The following is a 16189-nucleotide window of genomic DNA, read 5'->3' as shown; positions in this document are numbered from 1 at the left end:
AGCCAAAGAACTTATATGCATATATGCACAACCCAAGGACATGGACAATGGTGGGGAGAGGGATTGAGGAGGGGGATGGGACAGGATGGAATGGGTCATTGGGGAGAAAAAGGGACATTTGTAATATTTTAAACAAAAATTTAAAAAAGAAAAGAAAAAAATGGTAATAATACACAAGAAAAAAAAATCAATGGTCAATAAACTAACAAAAGATATTCCATCGTATTAGTAAGCAAAAAATGCAAATTAAAACAATATTAAAGTGGCAAAAATGTAATGATAATTTTATTGTCATCAAAGGTGTGGAGAAATGGGAACTCTCATATACTGTTGATGGAAATGAACACAGGTTGGTTTTTTTGGAAGGTAATTTGACAGCAGCTACCTACACGTAAAAAACACATGCCCATGAACCAAACGGCTCCAACTCTAAGAAATCTGTTCTACAGAAATGTATCTGTGTATAAAGACGTAAGAGCAAGGGGTGTTCAACAAAATACTCTTGGTGCCCTGGCCGGGTGGCGCAGCTGGTTGCAGCGATGTGCCGCACACCAGAAAGGCTGCGAGTTCAATCCCTGGTCAGGGCACGTACCTAGGTTTCGGGTCCAATCCTGGTCAGGGTGGGTAGGAGAGGTAATCAATCGATGTTTCTCTCTCTCTCTCTCTCTCTCTCTCTCTCAAATCAATAAAAACATATCCTGGGGTGAGGATTAAAGTATATATAAATATTATTTGTAATATCAAAGAAGTGAAGACCACCAAAATATCTATTAGAGGAGAATGAGTATAGTACATCAATTCAACAGAATGTTTTACAGATGTTTAAAATAATGACATAGTCTGCGAAAGATGTCAAATTTAAAAAGCACATTTCAGAAGAAGTATGTCAGAATTGTTTTAAAATATACAGAAAATACTTACGAAGATTAGGAGGGGAAGTAGCATAACAGAAGAATCTCACTTTTATTTCTAAACCCACATTTACTGTTTAAATGTTTTATGACAATCATGTATTACTTATATAAGTAAAACAAATAAAAGAATAAATGGGAATTTCCATTAAGTCATTCAGCAATGTGTCGCTTTTAGGATCTACAATGTAGATCCTCCAATTCAGGATTCAATCATCCTTTGCTGACTACAGTTCTGACGTACAAATATATATATATACACACACACACACACATAAACATATATATACATATATATATTTCTGTTGCCTCAAGCAAGAACGCAGCACCTCCTCCCCACTCCCACAGAAGAGGTGGGTAGGTCTATGAGAAAAACACCTAGTGAGAAGATTCAGTTTTGCTTTATTATTTCGATGTATGATAGCAGACCAAGCCCAGAAAAACAAAACTAAAACTAAACAGGACTCATGTGAAAAGGCAGTACGGGACGTGTGAATACAAGACAAGGGAGAAGGTAAGGACATAACACATGATGTTTCAGGTCCGCTGCGGCTGACTGAAGCTCTCTCCAAAAGCAGCGCAGTTTGTATAACATAAAACTTGCGGGGGAATCTGCCCTTAGCAATGTTTCCTGAATACCTGAAGAAGCTGATTCAGGAGAGGGGTTACTGGAGCAGGTTTTTAAAGATAAAGACTGGTTTGTTTGAGAAATAGATACCCTCCAGAGAACAGAACTTTCATCTGTGTTTTAAAAACAGGCTTAATGCCATTTTTATTGTTCCCCTCAATTCCCTCTTATCCATGAGACTTTGATCTTGACAACTGCATTTTACTAACCAGAGTACTTTTCAGGAACATAGCTCTCAACGTTGGCAAAGGATTTGTGTTTAAGAGATATTATAAAACATTTTAAAGTCAGAAAGATCCGGGTTCAAATCCTAACTCCCATTTCAAGCTGCATTACCATGGGCAAGTTAGCTACCCTGATCTCTGAATTAAATGGAGAAACTGTAATGAGAAAATTATTTTGTGTACAAAAAACCCTTGTCAAATGGGAGCTATGATTTTTATATTATAAAGACCTCCAACCAGAGTGTAGGATTTGGGGAGTGGGCAGAAGGGCAGAAAGAAGCACTGGAAGTGTTCTTGTAACTCCACTGGGACTAGATGTGTGGTATTCTAATTTGTTAAAGATTAATTGATTCCATCAGCCCATGCAAAATATAAGGCATCTGATAGAATACAGCAAAGCTAGGATTTATATTGTAAGCTATTTTTAAAACTGTCAGGTTAGCAAATAGAACCAGCTGTGGAAATATCCTGGTTTCCATTCACAACAAATAGAGATGAACATTTTCCTTTAATGAACCTGGCCACGTGGCAGCAAAGCTATTCTGCATAATTCATTCCTAAGGTTGCAAAGACATAATTTTCATAAGGCAAACCAAAACTATTTTCCAGGAAATAAAAAAGGCGAGAGAACGGAGTCCTTCTACAGATTTTGGGTAAATTCCATGAATCACTAAACCATTCAACTTAGGAGACTACTGTCTAAATAAAAAAATAGTAGTTATGTCAGTCCTTGAAGCCAGTCTTTTTTTTTCTCTTTTTTTTTTTTTAAATATATTTTTATTGATTTGAGAGAGAGGAAAGGAGAAAGAGAGAAACATCAATGATTGGTGTTTGTCACTGATTGGCTGCCTCCTGCACATTCCCTGCTGGGGATGGATCGAGCCTGCAACCCGGGCATGTGCCCTGACTGGGAATCGAACCATAATCTCCTGGATCACAGGTCGATGCTCAACTATTGAGCCACGCCAGCCAGGCCTTTAAGCCAGTCTTAACTATCTTTTTCTTTAAAAGGACAAATGAAATACCAGTATGCTCTGCAACACAATTTTTCAAGTTCTGTGACAGAGGGCAAAAAAAAATCAAAAAAAAAAATCTACTCACTGCCACCCAAAGGACTCACAATCTCAGATTTAAAACTTAACCACTTTTAAGTCAGGAAGGGAGAGATCCTGAATTATTCAGAATGCTGGCTAAGTTACATTATTTATAATTCCTATTCCGTTAGGGAAACAATTTGTGATTTAAACAAAGATGAGAAGTATAAATAACTCAATGAAATAGAATTTCAGGAAGTCCCATTCAAATAAATTCACACTTGGAATGCAGGAAAACAGCCTACTAATTTCATCACTTCATAAAGACATTGCTAAGAAAAGGATACACAATTTTATGCTTTCTTTGGAAATCAACCAGACTGAATTAGTTCCATTTGGAACATCCTGAGCCTTAAAGCCTTTGCTAAAGTGTAACATAAATTTTGATTAGTCAAGTGTGAAGAACTACAAAGCCAACTTTCTTGTCCCTCCAGTTAGTCTGTCTATAAATAGAAGCAATGCATTAACAGCCACCAAAGCAACTGGTGAGTTCCACGATGTGCCCAACATACACATCCCTGCAAACATGCTCTCAGCATGCTGATCCAAAGTGCTTTTGAAGATCTGTAATAAGACCCTTTTTAAATAAAATGTGACTCACTGTTTGCTTTCTTCACCAGGAGGTGGAGTCTTGCCATGCCCTTCCATTACAAAATCCTCCTGTTCCACCTGCAAAGGCAAGCATTACAGGTCAGCAGAGGCCAGATGTAACTCACTCGCAAGTGCAGGGGCCTGCCCTTGACCACATGGCCCTTTCACTAGAGTGCCTAGTACAGAAGCCTAGCCAATGGTTTCACTCTCTAGGTTTGTTCAAGGCATCTATCTCTCCTTGGGTGTCTAGATTTGCAGAATAAAAAAAGAAGCATGTTGATTTTTAACTCATAATACTGTGAAAAAGGACTAGCATCCAGAATATAATAAAGAATTGCTGTGAATCAATAAGAAAAAGACAACCTACCAGGAAAATTTACAAAATAACGGAGTATGAGTGTCACTGGAGAGGACGCATAAATGGCTCTAAACCTAAAAAGATGTTCAATCTCGTGTCAATCAGAAAAAATGCAAAGTAATACCACAAAGAGTTTTAATTTAATCTAGCTCACAACTACCAGGTTGGTTAAAATTTAAAAATTTGGCAATACCAAGTATTGACAAGGGTGCAAAGCAATAGCAACTCTCATCCATTCCTGGAGGGAGGGACAATTGGTACAACCACTTTTACAAAGTTTGCCATTGTGTTGTACACTTGAATGTGTATTTACTGTAGAAACGACTAGCTGTACTTCTAGGTATATACCCTAGAGAAACTCTTGCACATACTAAGAAATATTTTAGTAGCATATTTTTAACAGAAAAAAAATACAGAGACAAGCATCTATAAACAGTAAAATCGGTAAATAGGCCATGGTGTTTGCACACAACAGAATATTATCCTGCATGAAAATGAATGAACTATAGCAACATACCTCAATCTAGATGAGTCACAAAAGCACAATGTTGGGTGAAAGAAGCAAGTCACAAAAGAGCATGTTTGCAGTATAATCCCATTAATATGCAGTTCAAAATACATTTTAGAACCATATATATGTGTTTATGTAAACACTGATGTCTATATATAGTTTATGAAACTGTAAAGAAAAGGGAGTGACTATTACAACGTTTAGGCTAGTGAATGTCTGAGGGATAGAGGGAGGGAGGGGATTCAATCAGGAAGAGGCACAGGGTGGGTTCTGGGGTACAGTTACATTCTATTTCTTGGCCTATGTAGTAGGTATATGGGTATTTGTTTTATAATTATTCTTTTAACTGTATATTTTTCTTTTATGTTATGGTTTATTTCTCAATACAAATTTTCAAAAAAAAAAGCACTATTTCACTATTCCGGATAGTTTACTGATCAATAAAGGAAGGTAGGTGACAGAGTGAGCTACCTCCACAAACAGGATAGTCTGTCAGTCCTACAAAAACTCCCCAAAAGGCATAATTAAAATATCAAACAGATGTAATCAAGGAGAGAGATACTATTCCCACCTTAGCAAACTACAGCCCATTTCTTATAGGAGCAAATAACCTGGAAGACAGGCCACAGTAACACAGATACACACCATAATGAAACCCAAGATAAAACAAGATTTCCAGCTCTGCCATCCTCTCCTCAGTTTTCATTTCTCAGAAATACTAGAGAAGACGGGATAGTATTAAGAGGCTATTTCAAAAAAAGACAGAAAATTGAGGGGTTTACTTTATTTCCATTAAAAATAAAAACTGAAGGAAGTGTAAGCAAGAATAATACACATACTGCATTCTGGGAAATTCAAACCAGATTTCGGTATTTTCGGAATTGATGTTGGTGGTGCTGTTCTGCAGTTTTGTAACTATTTGACAATCAGCAGTTAGCTCTCTTCTGCGTTAACCGTAGGTTTTTGAAAGCGGGGATAGGTACACAGGTGACCCACGCACAGAACCTGTTTGGTGACTCTTCCTCCTCATTACATTTTCTGGACAACCGCACCAGGATACGGTATGGGATGTTCCTTATTCCTCTGGCCCAGACAGCTCTGTTGAGTCCGGTATCAATATGCACTCCGGAGTTCCCATCTCCTTCAGGCAAATGTCCAGATCTCTCTGAGTGCCCGAGGGCCACACTTCTTGAAGCCCACTCCACAAATGTGCCTGTGAATGTTGACGGTGTGTTCTACTTCTCTGCGGCTACCTCACTGATGGCAGAACAGCCCTTCTTCTTGCTACCCTTTTTTGCGGGAGCCATCATGCTGGGCCCAAGGTGGAAAACCAGGTTTTGACTTTTATTCTTCTCTTATGGACTTCTGATTCTGCAGCTTATAGGGCTTTACCAAGGAGAGGGAGGATTCTCCCATCCTAAGTTTACATAGTGATCTAAAACTTCTAGAATAAAAACTAGGGTTAAAATGTTCCAAGGGAACCTTATGAGGAGCTAGAGATGATCTTGATCTTCATTGTGGTTATAAGAATGTACACATGCATGAAAAAAATCACTGAACTGTGCATTTTATGCACTGAATTGTATAAATGTTATACATTATTAATTAGAAAAAAGTGACAAATTGAACTTTATTAAGTTACTTGAAACCTCAAGCCTAAATCATTTCCTCAAAGACAAAAATGGTTATTTTCAGAGTATACTACATTATAAAATTTTCTTGATCCTTCATCTTTAACGATCCTCTTCAATTTCTAATTAGCACAATAATGAGAAGAAATAATCAAAAAGCCCACAGCTTCAATAACCTTCTTATATTGGCTCCCAAATTTTTAACTCCAGTCTTCTTTTGCATACAAGTCTTCTCCACTTGGATGGCCCAATAGGACCAACCACCTTGCCTCAAATTTCCTCTCTTTTTTATATCTCCTATCTCTGAGAATGGTACCAACATTCACTAGGATCCCCAACAGGAAACCTAAAATTGTACAAGATTCTCCATCTTCCTTCCTTAACTCCACACATCCTATTAATCACCAAGTACTGTGCCTCTTCCTCCTAAATAGCTCTCATATCCATCACCCCTTCCAATCCCTTTTAACTGCCAGAGTCAAAGCGAGCTTCTCTAAATCTCACTACTATAAAAGCCTTCTCACTGGTCTTAGTGCTCTGGGTCCCATCTCATTTCAATCCATCTTCTAAACCACTCCCATGAAGTGGACTTGGTAACTTGCAAATCTGATTACATCATCTCCTTGAACTTCTTCAATGGCACTCTATCACTTATCCTGAAGGAGAGTTCAATTCATTTGCCTAAGTAATCTTTTTTATCTGCCCTGCCTCACTCACCCATGAAGCACACACCAACTCCTCAACCCTCTCTGCCTTCATATATAATGTTCCCTCCTGCCTAGAAGCCCTGGTCTTCCACAACCCGTACACTTCAAATTCCTACTCATGCCTTAAAGCACCAATTCAAATACTGTTTCCCAGAAGGCACTGTCTCCTTCACCAGGGTTCACACCGTCTCTTGTTCCTCACCATCTCGGAAGGCAATAAACAGTCCAGAAAGATCACTGCTCCATACTGACACTTCCCATTTTCCTCAAGTCCATTTCTAGTCTCTCTGCATTCTTATTTAGTTTTTCTACAAATTTCTCAAACACTTTTGGACTTAATTTGATGACTTTCACCACTCCTCCTCCTTGACCTCATCTTCAGAAGTTTCAGTATCTTTTTTTTTTTTTTTTTTAATATATCTTTATTGATTTCAGAGAGAGGAAAGGAGAGGGAGAGAGAGAGACAGAAACATCAATGATGAGAGAGTCATTGATGGGCTGCAGCCCGCAACCCGGGCATGTGTCCTGACCAGGAATCGAACCCCGATCATCTGGATCCTAGGTCGACGCTTAACCACTGAGCCACGCCCGCCCGGGCTCAGTATCTTTATTCATAAAACTTACACCATATCCTCACCTTTTTTCCACTATTACTTACTCATTCAACAAATATCAGGCACATATTACATGCTAGGTGCTGTGCTGAGATAATGAAAAAGAGTGTTTGCCATCAAAAACCTTACAGATTAGTGGGAAAGACAGACAAAACCAGTCAATTACAATACAGTGTGAGAAAGCAATGAAACAACAGGAAGCGCACTTAACTCAGTCTAAAGGAATCAGGTACTCTCTACCTTAGACAGGTGACCATCTCCTTCCGGGCACGACCAGGGGCTGAGCCTCACCAGCAGTCTGTACTGCTGCACAGCCAGGTCCAGGAGTTCTGAAATCTGCCTCAGACGACAAGCATCTCTTCCACTCCCTCCCTCCATCTGAACTTGTAAGGCAGGGGTGGGGAACCTTTTTTCTGCCAAGGGCCACTTGGATATTGATAACATCATTCGAGAGCCATACAAAATTATCAACTTAAAAATTAGCTATGAAACCCAGCCGGGAGTGGCTCAGCAGTTGAGCGTCAACCTAGGATCCAGGCAATCAGGGTTCGATTCCCGGTCAGGGCACATGCCCGGGTTGCGGGCTCGATCAATGACTCTCTCATCGATGTTTCCATCTATCTCTCTCTCTCCCTCTCCTTTCCTCTCTCTGAAATCAATAAAGGTATATTTTTTTAAAAAAATTAGCTATGAAAAAAGCTCCTAGATTTATTGAATTTTGAGTCCCACCTGCGGTCTCCTTGGCAGGGCCAGACCAAATGATGTCGAGGGCCTTATACACACGGCCCTCAGGCAGGCGTTCCCTACGGCCGTAAAGAGTGGTCCTCATAGTAACTTCTAGTCTGTGGTTCTTCTTTTCCTTCAGATTCCATGCAGAGCCTCACTTGACAGGCACAGTATAATCAAATTTCCTTTCTTATACAATTTCTTGTTTTCCCTGGAACTACAGTTACTACTTCCTCTTCTTTCCATTTTTTGGGGCTTAGTATTTATTATGTATTTTTCATTAATTCATCCTCAACTCTATAATGGAGCTATAAGTCTCCTCTATATCAGTTCAAACACTTCAGGTAATCTATCAGTTTCATTGCAGGCTTGGAGACTGTCCTCAGGGTTTTTCCCTTTTCCAGTCTAGATTGTTTGCTCTCTGGGCTGCTAAATAGCTGACACCTTGCCAGGGATGTCTCTTCCCCTTCATCTCTGGAATTCCCTGCTTGCTCTCCTATGCTGGAGCATCTGTTTCCCAGATCCTTTGTCTTTCTCTTTCAGTAGTATTCCCTGGTTGACGTGGGGCATATATTCCAGCGATTTCCTAATAAAAAGTATATGGGAAGTGAATTTTTGAAATCTTGAATGACTGAAATGTCCTTATTTAATCCATACATATAATTGACTTACAGAATTTTTTTTAACCCACATACATAACTGAATACAGATATTCAAGTTAGTAAACATTTTCCCCTCCAAAATTTTGAAGGCCATGCTCCATTGTCTTCTAGCTCCCAGAGGTGCTGTATAGAAAATCGATGTATTCTAAATCCTAATGTTTTGGATATGACCTGTTTCTTCTATAGAAAATTTTAGGAGCCTTTATTTCTCCTCAGTTTTCTAAAAATATGTTTCTTTTTTATTTATTAAGCTGGTACTAGAGTACTGGGTAGGTACTTACAATCTATAAATTCAGGTTCTTCTGGTTTGGGGTATTTTCTCTGCTTATTTATTGATAATTCTTTCCCCTCCAATTTATTTTCTCACCTTTAGGAATTTCTGTTATTCAGTGTTACATGTATGAAACCAACCCATTAATTTTCTTCTTTCTCTCCCATTTTTGTTACTTTGACTTTTTATTTTACTCTCTGGAGATTCTCTCAACTTTACCTTAAAATACTTCTAATTTTTTTAAATTATGCTATTGTGATTTAATTTTAAGATCTCTTCCTTGCCCTCTGAATTTGTTACATGAGTATATCTTCTCTTAATAGTGAGAATATTACATAGAGTGTTTTGTTTGTTTTCATTTTCATCTGCTCCCTCTATTATCTATTTCCTTCAAGTTCTTTTATATTTGGTTTGGTCAAAATCTTTCATTCACAGGTTTTTATCAAATGTCTGGTCATCTTTGGCTATCCACTTCGATTTAAGAGTTAAGCCTTAAAGAGCCTGGAAGTGCCTTTGGTATGTGGAGAAGGAAGGGGAGGTTGCTTATCCTGTGTTTTCTCCTGGACATCAGGGGGAGGACCTAGCCATTTCAGATACCCAGATCTGTATCTTTTTTCCTCTTGGGCTGTTCAATTGCCCGAGAGGTACCCTTCAGTCCTCAGCCACATGGGTATAAGTCTGGCTTCCAGTGTTCTAGGACTGAATTTCAGGAGACAGCTGGCACAGTGTCATATCAACATGTAGACTGATTTAATCCTTCTGTTTTCATGTAGGTGCCTGCCTCTGTCCTCAGCTTTGCCAGGGTCAGAGCAAAACAGCTATCTATCTGTGGATATGAGGGGCATGCTCCTTGTAAATTCTTCAACAGCTCTTGCTGCTTTCAGTGTCACTCCAAAAGCTTTCTAGCTTCCAAAATTTTGTTGGCATCTCTTATCTGCTTCATCTCCTCTTCCACCCCCTTTTTTCTGGTGGATTTATGCTTGCTGAAATCATTTTGGAAAAATAATTTTAGAGGAGTTTTAGAAGGGAGCAGAGATTAATAACTGGGTTTAATCTACCATGTCTAGGTCTACTTTTAAAACCTTTTTGCCTGTACTTTTCCCATTCTATCAAAACTGCTCTATTTAATGCCACTAAATTTTTGTTGGTTTTCTTCTACTAAAAAAAATTTTTAAGTTATTTAAAATTTTAAATTTTAACAGTATGATGAGGTATAACTGATATATATTAATAAACAGTATATCTTTAAAGTATATAGTTTGATAAGTTTTGACATATGTATATACCCTGAAACCATCACAATGAATAAAGTGAACACATTCACCACTTGTAAAAGTTTCAACATGCCCCTTCTTAATCCTTCCCTCTTGTTCCTCCTCCCAGGCAATCATTAATGTGCTTCCTGTCATTATAGATTAGTTTGCATTTCTAGGGTTTATATACATGGAGTCACATAGTATATACTCCTTTTTTGTCTGGCTCCTTTTACTCAGCATAATTATTTTCAAATTCATCCATGTGGTTTCATTATCAATAGTTAATTTCCCCTTTACAGCTGAGTAGTATTCCATGGTAGAGAATATACAATCTGTTTTCCATTCGCCTGTTGATGGATGTCTGGGTTGTTTCTAGATTCTGGCTACTTCAAACAAAGCTGCTATGAACACTCATTTAGAAGTCTGTATATGCTGTATGGGTTCTTTTTTATTGGGTAAATACTTAGCAGTGTATTTTAGTTTGGTGGGGCTGCCATAGTGAAGTACCACAAACCAGGTTTCTTACACAACAGATTTATTGTCGCACACAGATCTGGAAGTAGAAACCAACTGGAAACCAAGATGTTGGCAGCACTGGTTCCTTCTAAGGGCTGTGAGCAGAAAATCTGTTCTAGTCTTTTATCCATGGCTTGTAGATGGCCATCTTCATGTTCACATGGTGTTCTCCCTGTATTTGTGTCTCTATGTCTAAATTCCCCTTTTTATAAAGACACTAGTCATATTGGATTATGGCTCACACATTCTGAGGTACTGGGGGCTGGAACTTCAACGTGAGTGAGAGGGGCACATTTTAACCCATAACAGAATGAAATGTGTAGTTAGATCATATGTTAGCATATGTTTAACTTCTAAAGAACCTATGTTCCAAAGTGGCTGTAGCATCTTTCCCACCAGCAGTGTATGAGAGTTCTAGCTGTTTCATATCTCACCAACACTTGGTATGGTAAGACTTTTTAAACATATCTTTTTTATTGATTTCAGAGAGAGGAAAGGAGGGGGAGAGAGAGAGATAGAAACGTCAATGATGAGAGAGTCATTGATCGGCTGCAGCCCACAACTCCGGCATGTGCCCTGCCCGGGAATTGAACCCCGATCGCCTGGATCCTAGGTCGATGCTCAACTGCTGAGCCACACCCGGCTGGGCAAGACTTTTTAATATTAGCCATTCTAATTGTGGTTTTAATTGCACTGAAGTTGAACAACTTTTCATGAGCTTCTTTGCCATCCATTTTCTGGTAAAGTGCTTTTTAAATATTTGACCACTTTTTAACAGCTTTATTGAGATATAATTTACATACTATAGAGTTCACCTGTTTAAAGTGTATAATTCAGTGGCTTGTGTGTCTGTCTTCTTTCACTTATGATTTTGAGCTTATTTATTTATTTACTTATTTAATCCTCACTGGAGGACATCTTTCCCATTGATTTTCAGAGAGTGGACAGCAGAGAGAGAGAAAAAAACCAATGTGAGAGAGACACATCGATTGGTTGCCTCCCTCATGCACCCTGACCAGGGCCAGGGATCGTGCCTGCAACAAAGCTACGTGCCCTTGGTGGGAATCGAACCTGGGACCCTTCAGCCTGTGGGCTGATGCTCTAACCATTAAGCAAACCAGCTAGGGCATGATTTTGAGTTTAATCCATGCTGTAGCACATACCAGTACTTCCTTCTGTTTTATGTCTGAATACAATCCCATTGTAAGGACAGACCACATTTTTGTTTATTGACATCATCAGTTGAATATTTAGGTTGTTTCCATTTGAGGGGGGTATTATGGATAATGCTGCTATGAACAACCATGGACAAGTTTTTGTGTGGACACATGCTTTCATTTCTCTTGGTTGAATAACTAGCAATGGAATTGCTGGGTCATGTGTTAACTGTACGTTTAACTTTTTGAAGAACTGCCAAACTGCTTTCCAAAGCAGCTGCACCATTTTACATTCCAACCAGCAATGTCCGAGGATTCCAATTTCTCCATAGCTTCACCAGCACTTGTGTGAAGTGGGTTGTGGCTTTGATTTGTATTTCCCTCATGAGTAATGATGTTGAGCATCTTTTTATATGCTGATTGGCTATTTCAATATCTTCTTTGGAGAAATATGTATTCCAATTCTTTGCTTACTTTCTACTTGGCATTTGCTTATGTTAAAAATTGGGTGCCCGGCCGGGTGTGGCTCAGTGGTTGAGCGTTGACCTAGGATCCAGGCAATCGGTGTTCGATTCCTGGTCAGGGCACATGCCTGGGTTGCAGGCTTGATCCCCAGTCGGAGGCGTGCAGGAGGCAGCCCATCAATGACTCTCTCATCATTGATGTTTCTCTCTCTCTCCATCTCCTTTCCTCTCTCTGAAATCAATAAAGATATATTTTTTTAAAAAATTGGGTTCTTTAGCTTAGAGAGTTTTTATTATATTCTAGATACAAGTCCTTAGTTAGATATATGCTTTGAATATATTTTCTTTCAGCCTGTGGCCTGCTTTTTCATTTTCCTAACAGAATCTTTCAAAAAGCAGTTCTTCATTTTGATGTATCAATTTTTAAAATTTAATAGACTATGCTTTTACTATGGTATCTTAGAAAACTTTGCCTAACCCTAGGTCACAAAGATATTCTCCTACATTTTCTTCTAAATATATTAGTTTTAAGTTTTACATTTAGATCTAAGATCCATTTTGAGTTAATTTTTATGGTATATGGTATGAGGTACAGCTCCATGTTTACTTTATTGCAAATGGATATCCAATTGTGCTAGCACCATTTGTTTAAAAAATTAACTTTTCTCCACTGAATTGATTTCATAAAAATGCCTTTGTCAAAAATCATCTGTCCATCTATGGGTAGGTCTGTGTCTGGACTCTCTCTTCTGTTCCACTGGTCTATTTGTCAGTCATTTCTCCAATAGCAAAGGGTTCTGATTACTGCAATTTAAAAAAAAACCAATGATTTTAGAGAGGGAGTAAGGGAGAGAAAGAGAAAGATTGATATGAGAGAGATACATCAATTGGTTGCCTCCTGTATATGCCCCGATGGGGGATCGAACCTGCAACCTCCTGGTGCACAGGATGACGCCCAACCAACAGAGCCACACTGGCCAGGGAAACCCTTCAACATTCCTTATAATACTGGTTTGGTCATGATGAACTCCTTTAGTCTTTTCTTGTCTGGAAGCTCCTCACCTGTCCTTTGATCTTAAATGATAGATTTGCTGGGTACAGTAATCTTGGCTGTAGGTTCCTACTTTTCACCACTTTGAATATTTCATGCCAATCCCTTCTGGCCTGCAAAGTTTCTGTTGAGAAATCAGCTGACAGTCTTATGGGGGCTCCCTTGTAGGTAACTAATTCCTTTTCTCTTGCTTCTTTTAAGATTCTGTCTATCTCTAACCTTTGGCATTTTAATTATGATATGTCTTGGTGTGGGCCTCTTTGGGTTCCTCTTGTACTTCCTGGACTTGTGTGTCTTTTTCCTTCATCAGGTTAGGGGAGGTGTCAAGTCATTATTTCTTCAATAGGTTCTCAATCCTTTGCTCTCTCTCTTCTCCTTCCAGTATCCCATGATGTGAATGTTGTTATGCTTCATGTTGTCCCAGAAGTCCTTTAAACTACCTCATTTTTTAGAATTCTTTTTCCTTTTAATGGTTCTGATTGGGTGTTTCCTGTTACTTTGTCTTTCAAATTGCTGATTCAATCCTCTGCCTCATCTAATCTGCTGTTGATTCTTTCTAGTGTATTCTTCATTTCAGTTATTGTATTTTTCATTTCTGACTGGTCCTTCTTTATGGTTTCTATATCTTTTTTTATGCTGTTCTCACTAAGTTTCTTGTGCATCCTTTCACTAAGTTCCTTGAGCATCCTTACAACCATTGTTTTGAACTCTGTATCTGGTAGCTTGCTTGCCTCCATTTCGTTTGGTTCTTTTTCTGGAGATTTCTCCTGTTCTTTCATTTGGGACATGTTTCTTTGTCTCCCCATTTTGGCTGTCTCTCTGTGTTTGTTCCTGCGTATTTGGTAGGGCTGCTATGTCTCCCAGTTTTGGTAGAGTGTCCTTATGTAGGAGGTGCCCTGTAAGGTATAGCCACCCCAGTCACCTGAGCCAGGCACTCCAGGTGTGCCCTCCTACCCGCCTTGTGGGCTGTATGCACCTTTCTGTTGTACTTGAGCCTTGATTGCTCTTGGTGCATCAATGGGAGGAATTGACCCCCAGGCCAGTCAACTGCAAGGACTGGCCAAGACCACAGGGCTGGCCCCAAAAAGCAGGACTTGCTGCAAAGGACTTGCTCTGTTGCCCATGAGTCCGTCCCATGAGTGTGTCACTCATGGAGGTGACTGAGTGGTGCTCTGTTGTGGCCTGAAGCTGGCCTCCAGTGTCCTGGCTCTGGGGACTCTCAGGAGGAGCAAGCCAAGGTCAGCCACCACCTGTTTCCTTCCTGGAGTCATTCAGCATTAGCTGCAAAGCTATCTAAAGATGGCTACTTGTTCTGGGCTTGAAGGTGCCCAGAAGAGGCCAAGCTGCAAACCAAGTCTGGCTGCTGCTAGTGCTGGGCCTGGAGCCTCTTAGCAAGTGGTACAGGGCATGCCAAGGCAGATGCTGCTTGTTTGGGGTTTGTGAACCTTTGAGAGATTTTAGGAAAGTTGGCAGCATGAGCCAAGACAGGCTGTTTGTATGGAAAAGCCACTGGAAGCAGCTTGGGTGGGCCTGCAAGTTGGGTAGGGCAGGGTCTAAGGAAATCACCAGGATAGCAAACAGTATTAGCCTGGAGACTCAGATATGACGCCTGCCTGTGCCTGCAGGGGAAGGGCTCAGCAAAGGAACAACAGCTTCTGCCAGCACTTCTCTCTGAAAGCTGCCCTACCACCCCTTACCCTAAAGCCACACAATTCAGTTTCTCCCATATATATGTCCCTGTCGCCTTTCAAGCTGCCACTCTAGCACTGGAGCTCAGAGCAAGTGTGTCCAACTATGTCCATCCCAGTCCTTTAAGAGGAACTCCTGGGGCTCCAGCAGCCTTCCTTCTCACTCAGCCACAATCTCTGCTGGTTTTCAGAGCCAGAACTTATGGGACTTCACTTTCTGGCACTGGAACTCTGCACTGGGGGGTCTGGTGTGGAGCTGGTACTTCTCGCTTTTCAGGAGAGACCTCTGAAGCCCAGATATCCCTTCTGATTTTTAACTGCCACATGAGTGTGGGACCAGCCCAATCTCAGTTGCTGTTCTTCTTACCAGTCTTGATGTGGCTTCTTCTATATATCCTTAATTATAGAACTTCTCTATTCAGATAGACTTCAGGTGTTTCCAATAATGGTTGTTCTGCAGTTTTGCTGTGATTTTGATGCTGTCATGCGAGGATGCCACTACAGTGTTTACATACTCCACCACCTTGATCAGAAACCATAATGGTATTTTCTAAAATTTCGGTTTCTGATTTTTACTAGTTTTACAATAAGAAATGCATTTGGTCTTTGTCCCCGATTCCTGGCATAGAGATCCTAAAACCTTTAGAACTTCTTGAGTGTAGTAGTGTTTTTTGTTATTCACAAGGAGCTCCTTTGGAGCACACCTTTTTTCTCCTGGTTTTAAAATTTTTTCTCTATCACTGGTTTTGAGTAATTTGATTATGATGTGCTCTGGCATGGTTTTCTTTGTGCTTCTTGTGCTTCAGGCACATTGAACTTTTTGGATCTGTGGATTTACAGTTTTTAACATGTTTGGAAAATTGGGGGCTATTATTTCTTTTTTTACAAATATCTTTTTATTGATTTCAGAGAGAAGAAGGAAGAGGGAAAGAGACAGAAACATTAATGATGAGAGAATCACTGAGTGGCTGCATCCTGCACGCCCCCTACTGGGGATCGAGCCTGCAACCCGGGCATGTGCCCTGACCGGGAATCGAACCATGATCCCCTGGTTCACAGATTAACACTGAACCATTGAGCCAACCTGGCCGGGCAGGCGCCTATTATTTCTTAGGTATTTTTCTGCCCC

The 16189-nt window shown here is 39.9% G+C and overlaps 1 protein-coding gene across 3 annotated transcripts in view; it reads right to left on the bottom strand.

Annotated features, from left to right (window-relative positions):
• TNRC6B (trinucleotide repeat containing adaptor 6B) overlaps window positions 1–16189 on the bottom strand; it is a 203752-nt gene that overhangs the window by 128954 nt on the left and 58609 nt on the right. For all 3 annotated transcript variants that reach the window (XM_087814937.1, XM_016205300.2, XM_087814936.1), the window contains one exon: window positions 3459–3526. In XM_087814937.1, coding sequence (XP_087671063.1) covers window positions 3459–3526 — 68 coding nt within the window. The remainder of the gene's footprint in view (window positions 1–3458; window positions 3527–16189) is intronic.

This window comes from Miniopterus natalensis, chromosome 2 (genome assembly GCF_054644295.1).
Source record: "Miniopterus natalensis isolate mMinNat1 chromosome 2, mMinNat1.hap1, whole genome shotgun sequence".
Classification (NCBI taxonomy): domain Eukaryota; kingdom Metazoa; phylum Chordata; class Mammalia; order Chiroptera; family Miniopteridae; genus Miniopterus; species Miniopterus natalensis.
Note: the sequence above shows the minus strand (reverse complement) of the source record. Positions and strands in the feature narration are given on the sequence as shown.